This window comes from Colobus angolensis, unplaced genomic scaffold (assembly GCF_000951035.1).
Source record: "Colobus angolensis palliatus isolate OR3802 unplaced genomic scaffold, Cang.pa_1.0 Scaffold592, whole genome shotgun sequence".
Classification (NCBI taxonomy): Eukaryota; Metazoa; Chordata; class Mammalia; order Primates; family Cercopithecidae; genus Colobus; species Colobus angolensis.
This window is the reverse complement of record NW_012119510.1, coordinates 826,035-833,579: the sequence shown is the minus strand read 5'-3', so window position 1 is coordinate 833,579 and position 7,545 is coordinate 826,035. Positions and strand designations below refer to the sequence as shown.

Below are 7,545 nucleotides of genomic sequence, written 5' to 3'. Positions count from 1 at the left end.
GGCTGGAGTGCAGTGGCCTCACAGTTTTAACATGACAGTATTAATAAGGAGTGTTTTTTTTTCTTTTTCGAGACAGAGTCTCACTCTGTCGTCCAGGCTGGAGTGCAGTGGCCTCACAGTTTTAACATGACAGTATTAATAAGGAGTGTTTTTTTTTTTCTTTTTTGAGACAGAGTCTCACTCTGTCGTCCAGGCTGGAGTGCAGTGGCCTCACAGTTTTAACATGACAGTATTAATAAGGAGTGTTTTTTTTTTCCTTTTTTGAGACAGAGTCTCACTCTGTCATCCAGACTGGAGTGCAGCGGCACAATCTTGGCTCACTGCAAGCTTTGCCTCCCGGGTTCACGCCATTCTCCTGCTTCAGCCTCCCAAGTAGCTGGGACTATAGGTGCCTGCCACCACGTCTGGCTAATTTTTTGTACTTTTAGTAGAGACGGGGTTTCCCTGTGTTAGCCAGGATGGTTTCGATCTCCTGACCTCGTGATCTGCCTGCCTTGGCCTCCCAAAGTGCTGGGATTACAGGCGTGAGCCACCGTGCCCGGCCAATAAAGAGTGTTTTAAGCAGGGCAGAGTGGCATGAACGTATAGTCCCAGCTACTCAGGAGGCTCAGGAGGGAAGATCACTTGAGACAAGGTTTTCAAGACCAGCCTGGACAACACAGGAAGATCTTGTATCAAAAAAGAAAAAAGAAAAAAAAAAAAGTCTTACAATGTAATTTAAAGGGAATAAAAAATAATTTCTAAAATCTGAGATGTGAGGTCAATGCCAGGATTTGTATGACTCTCAATCTATCACTTTCTGATACTGCAGGTGGAAGGAAGTTTTACAGAGAAGGCCCCAGGCTGGCAATTCAGGTGCCCAGACACAGAACTAGATTCATATTGGCAAGATTACCTCCTCCTTAGTCTTAATACTTATCCTACTGTATAAATACAAGGCAAAAGAATGCTAAGGCAGAATACACAGTGAGTAGGGGCATACACTATAGAAACAATTGCCTAGTTCATGATCTTGTCTTCTGAAAAAGTGGGGAATCTCTGGGAGTCAGCCATTGCAACAGCATCTATTCATTTAACAGCTGTACACTGCAAAGCTGCTCTCAACTACAAGGCACTGTGCTTGATGGGATTGTGCCATCTTATATGTGAATCTGTAATAAGAAGATATGGTAGTGGTAAAACCCACTCTCTACTAAAAATGCAAAAATTAGCCAGGCAATAGTGGCACGCACCTGTAAACCCAGATACTTGGGAGGCTGAAGCAGGAGAATTGCTTGAGCCTAAGAGATGGAGGTTGCAGTGAGTCGAGATTGTGCCACTGCACTCCAGTCTGGATGACAGAGTGAGACCCTATCTCAAAAAAAGAAGAAAAAAAGGCCGGGTGCAGTGGCTCGCGCCTGTAATCTCAGCACTTTGGGAGGCTGTGGCGGGCAGATCACTTGAGGTTAGAAGTTTGAGACCAGTTTGGCAAATGGTAAAACCCCACCTCTACTAAAAACACAAAAATTAGTCGGGTGTGGTGGAATCACATGCCTGTGATTCCAGCTACTTGAGGGCTGAAGCAAGAGAATCGCTTGAACCCGGGAGGCTGAGGTTGCAGTAAGTCAAGATCACGCCACTGCACGCCAGCCTGGCAAAAGAGTGAGACTCCGTCTAAATAAATAAATAAAAAAAAGAAGAAGATATGTTAGGTTGGGAGTGGTGGCTCACACCTGTAATCCCAGCACTTTAGGAGGCCAAGTTGGGCGGATCCCTTGAGGTCAGAAGTTCGAGATCAGCCTGGCCAATGGTGAAACCCCATCTCTACTAAAACCACAAAAATTAGCCGGGTGTAGTGGCACACGCCTGTGATTCCAGCTACTCAGGAGGCTGAGGTATGAGAATCGCTTGAATCCAGGAGGCAGAGATTGCAGTGGGCTGAGATTGTGCCACTCCGCTCCAGCTTGGACGACAAAGTGAGACTCTGTCTCAAAAAAAAAAAAAAAGAAGAAGATATGTTAAAACGGAGTTCTAGCAGCATTCTGTGGGGCTCAGGGTTCTTTCCAGGGCTATTAATGCTGATCCTGGCTGGAGGGCTGTTCCATATGGAAGTCATAGAAGCAATAACTAGAGAACTTGACAACAGTATGTTATAAAGCACAATGCAAAAGTCTTTCCCCTCTAGTCCTAACTACCATCACCACCATTCTCTAGAGGCAAAGCTGGGACATCTTGTATCTTGCTATTGCTAGCTCTGTTAGAGCAAGAGGTGGCCATGAGAAGTGCTAAAATATAGGCAGTTGAGAGACCTAGCACAACAAAATGATCCCTAAATATGAATTCAAGTCTTGGCTCTGTCATGACCTTAGCCTTGTTTTCTGGTATCTTTGTCTGTTTTCTTTACATAAAGCAGTATGGCTTCAAGTAGCACAGAGATTCTCCATCCTGGTACACATCAGAATCACCTGGGGAAATTTAAAAATATCTACACCTACACTCTTTGCAGTCCACTTATATTTGAAACTCTAAAGGCTTATTGGGGAAAAATAGAAGTGCAAAATATTTATTGGGGAAAAACAAAAACAAAAACAAAAACAAACTCTAGGGACCAGTATGTTTTAAAAGTACTTTGGGTGAAGAGTCATTTCTCCAAAGAAAAAATACAAATTGCCAATAAACACATAAAAAGATGCTCAGCATCATTAGCCATTAGGGAAATGCAAGTCAACAACCATAATGAGATATCACTTCACACTCACTAGGATGGACTATAATCAAAAAGACAAATGTTCACGAGGATGTGGAGAAACTGGGATCTCCACTGACTGTTGGTGAGAACATATGATGCAGCTGCTATGGAAAAATCCGGCAATTCCAGAAAAGGTTAAGCATAATTACTATACAGTCCAGCAATTCCCCTTGTAAGCACATATCCCAGAAAAGTGAAAATACACATCTACACAAAAACTTGTATGTGAATGTTCAGAGCTTCACACTCCTAACAGTAAAAAACTGAAAACAATCCAAATATCCACCAACTGATGAACAGGTAAATAAAATGTGGTATATGCATACAATAAAAAATTATTTGGCAAAAAAATGAAATATATGGTACAATATGAATCTAGAAAACATACTGCTAAACATTAAAGGCAGTTACAAAAAACATATAAGGTACGATTCCTTACATAGAGAATCATACCGATCATTCCCATTTTGGGGGGAAGTGGAGAGTTGACTACTAATGGGTATGGGCCTTCTTTCTGGGGTGATAAAATGTTCTAAAATTGGTTGTGGTTATGGCTGTACAACTCTGTGACTATAATTAAAACCAGTGAATTGTACACATTAAAATGGTGAATTTTAAGCAATGTAAATATCTCAATAAAGTAGTTATTTAAAAAAAGAAAAAGTGCCTCAGTTGATTCTAACAAGCAACCAGGGTAGAGAACCATACAAAACACTTACACCTCGTACAGTGTGATATCACATAGAAAGTAGTAAAAAATAAGAGTCAGTTAACTATCAAGGTCCAGATTAGTGGTTCTCTACCTTGGCTACATGCTGAAATTAGTTAGCTCTGAACAAACTGATGCCGAGGCCCCATCATCAAGAGATTTTGATTTAATTACTCATGTATGCAAATAGTCATTAGGATTTTTAAGAGCTCCCCCAATAGTTCTAATGCGCATTCAAGGTTGTACAGCCAAGCCACTAGTCTAGACTATGTCTAAAGTTTCTTTTGGTATTAAAATTCTAACTGTCTGATCTATTGCACTGGGAACTACAACAATTCTTTCAGGCCTCATGAGCCACCATGACCTCCACTACAATCTCCATCACAACCACCTGCACATCTGTCTGGTCTCAACTTAAATGCCACTTACCACGGGAAAGCCACCCCTGACCTCCAGGGTAAGTTAGGTTGCCCAAATTATACATCCCCACAGCACTCTATATTTCACCTTTCTAACATTTAGCATACTTCAATTTACTTGTTCAATGCCTAGATTTCTAGGATTTCCTTCCAAGCTCAATAAAGTAGCACTCCAAAAATTTTACTTTTCACTGGGACACTGTAACGTTTTCATTTTATAGGCAAATAAATTAAAATAGGAATACCACCAAATAAACTGGAAGAATTATATATATAAACTCTAGAAATTTTTAATTTTTAAATTCTTTTTTAAAAGTAAATTTCTGTGTATAATACAGCATGTTATAAAAAACACATACATGGTAAATGGTTACTACTGTGGAACAAAATAATGTACCTATCATCTCACATTCCCACTTTCCCCTCTGTGGCAAAAGCAGCTATAATCTACTTATTTAGCAAAAATCTTCAATATAACACACTATTATTAACTAGAGTCCCCACATTGTATATTAGGTCTTTTAACGTGTTCATCACATCTATTTGCTATTTTGTATCCTTTTGACCTAGATCTCCCCACTTCCTCCCCAACTCCAACCCCAGTATAACCACTGTTTCAGAAGTATACATTTTTAACTAAAGAATCTTTGAAAAAACGTTTATAACCACAAAAATAAAATAATAATTATGGCTCAAACAACCTTCAAAATTATTTGAACCTTTTACTTTACTGCCATAGTAAATCTAGTAACTTCAGCTCAAGGCAAACCAGACCTGTATTCACTTTAAAAAACTACAATAACTAAATCATATTTTACCTGGGAATGTACTTATTCATTACGGCATAAAAGCAGTTGTATAAATCGCTGCGTGGCAGTTGAAGATGCACCAATGGTTTGAGTAGATGTATCCAGCTAAGGGATGTGCTATATTTAATGTTACGTGATTTACAATAAAAGGTAATTACAGATTCAATATCCAAAAGTAATTCTGTTGCCTTCTCCTCTGGCACTGAAAGCTGGTCTAGAAAATAAATGTTAAAAATAAAGTTACCCAGGGCCTGTTAGAGGCTGTTATTGGACATAACACTTGTTTACAAATATATAATACTATGTTAGTGCATTTAGAGAAAGACAAAGTGAAACTACATGAAAGTATATTTTCCCTTACACTTAACAATCATTGGTTCACAGATCCAAAACCCAAGGAAAACACATAGTCAAAACTTTTTATAACAGCACCCCCTCCGCTTTTTTTTTTTTTGAGACAGAGTTTAGCTCGTCACCCAGGCTGAGTGCAATGGCACGATCTTGGCTCACTGCAACCTCCACCTCCGTTTCAAGTGATTCTCCTGCCTTAGTCTCCCAAGTAGCTGGGATTACAGGCAACTACCACCACACTTAGCTAATTTTTGTACTTTTAGTAGAGACAGGGTTTCACCATGTTGGCCAGGCTGGTCTCAAACTCCTGACCTCAGGATCTGCCTGCCTCGGCCTCCTAAAGTGCTGGGATTACAGGTGTGAGCCACTGCGCCTGGCCTAATTTTTGTATTTTTAGTAGAGATGGGGTTTCACCATGTTGGCCAGGCTGGTCTCAAACTCCTGACCTCAGGTGATCTGCCCGCCTCGGCCTCCCAAAGTGCTGGGATTACAGACTTGAGCCACTGCGCCCGGCCTTCTAACAGTCTCTTAACTTTAAGACAGTTATTCAAAGAAAATTAAGAATAACAGTTTCACTTAAACATGTTTTCTTTACCTAGTCCGTTGAGAGAGAAGGGAAAGAAACAGAAGACTTCTATAAATTCAATTTACTAAACATTAGCACTTAGTAATATCTGTCAAACATAAGAATGGCCAATCTGAATTAAAGGGATAGGCAAAGATAGGCATAGCCCATATTCCTGGGAAGCAAAACTGTTTTCTAAACAGATGATCACCTACCCCATGATGGGCAGCTGTTGCTATAACTCAGGCAAAAAGAGGGAAAGGAATTCATTCTCCACTACCAAATTCTCTTTCTTTTGTCCACACCAGCAATAATGTTTCTGGTGTGCTTACCACACATAGGCCTATCAAGCCAATAATTTAACTAAAATATGATGGAAAGAGAAACAAAAATACAACAAAACACTAGAGATGAATTTAAAAGAAGAATAAACTAAATTGATCTACATTGTGGATTGAAATAGATGTTGTGGGTGATTGGAAACCTATTCAATCACAATTTATAATAGTTTCTCTATAGCAGACCACAAACTATGATTGATAGATAAACTTTTGCAACAAAACTCCCCTTTAATTTGAGGGCTGTATACAATCATACAGATCTTCAATTATACAAAAATCAAAGTTAAGACTACAACAAACCCATAAATGTACATGAAAAATCTAACATATAATGCAAAAGAAACAGTAAAAACTAGGTTATCATGCTTGTTTCTTTGAGACAGAGTCTCACTCTGTGCCCAAGATGGAGTGCAGTGGCGCGATCTCAGCTCACTGCAACCTTTGCCTGCTGTGTTCAAGCGATTCTCCTGCCTCAGCCTCCCAAGTAGCTGGGACTACAGGTGCCCACCCCCACATTTGGCTAATTTTTTTATTTTTTAGTAGAGACAGGGTTTTGCCATGTTGGCCAGGCTGGTCTCGAAGTCTTGACCTCAAGTGATTTGTCCACCTCGGCCCCGCAAAGTGCTGGGATTACAGGCGTAAGCCATTGCACCCAGTCAAAACTAGGCTCCCTTAAAATCAATAGACAATATTTCCTAAGAATTTCAAAAGAAAAGTTCTAAAGCTATTTGCAAGCCTTTTTCATATTTTGAAATTATAAGAAAATAATTCTGAAGAGTGATTCCTCAATCCAAAAATTATTTCCAAAATTTAACTCTGCTTGAAAATGATTATTAAGCTTACCCATAAACTGCAGGCAATCTTTGTGAATAGTGTTCTGTTCTGGCAAGTCTAAAATACCATCCCATGATGCCAAACTATCACCTTTTCCTGCAACATTCAGAGCAATCTGGAAGAAAGATTTAAAAAGCGACTAGCTTCATATGTTATTCCTCATTCTTGGAAAACATGCTGTAATAATTAAAGGCCTGAATTTAAAAATAATAACAAAGATTACAATTAAGGTATCCATACTCCACCAAATGTTGAGTATTTAGCCATGCCACATCCAGCAGAATTATTTTAAATCCTCTTACATTAGATATTTCTTCATGTTGATTTAGGGAATACAATAAATTACCCAAAATATTTATATATTTAGATACGTAAATTTACATAAGCAATCATCTTTCCTGTTTTTTTTTAATGTAAAAACAACAGAATGTACTGGCAAAGAAAAAGTACATCTGTGCCATGTATATTTTAAAATTATACAGAAGAATATTTAATAAATTGAGAAAATGTTTTTGCTGTTTTGTAAGGTTTTTTTTAAAAAATGTAAAATAAACTGTGTTGATTTAAAGAATCTTAAGTGACATATCCAAATGCAACAGGTAGGCCTACTAGAATTCAAATTTAGACAAATCACCTATAAAAACACACGTATGAGACAACTGAAGAAATTATCTTATGATGTTAAGGAATTACTAGTCTTTTTTTTTTTGAGCCTCGCTCTGTTGCTCAGGCTGGAGCATAGTGGCATGATCTCAGCTCACTGCAACCTCTTTGCCTCCCGGGTTCAAG

General features: G+C 38.8%; 1 protein-coding gene across 2 annotated transcripts in view; it reads right to left on the bottom strand.

The window, feature by feature from the left end:
* The window catches only part of TBC1D23 (TBC1 domain family, member 23), a 65,406-nt gene that overhangs the window by 37,470 nt on the left and 20,391 nt on the right, over positions 1–7,545 (bottom strand). For both annotated transcript variants that reach the window (XM_011962508.1, XM_011962509.1), the window contains exons 3-4: positions 6,766–6,871; positions 4,675–4,879 (exon numbers count right to left, since the gene is read on the bottom strand). In XM_011962508.1, coding sequence (XP_011817898.1) covers positions 4,675–4,879; positions 6,766–6,871 — 311 coding nt within the window. The remainder of the gene's footprint in view (positions 1–4,674; positions 4,880–6,765; positions 6,872–7,545) is intronic.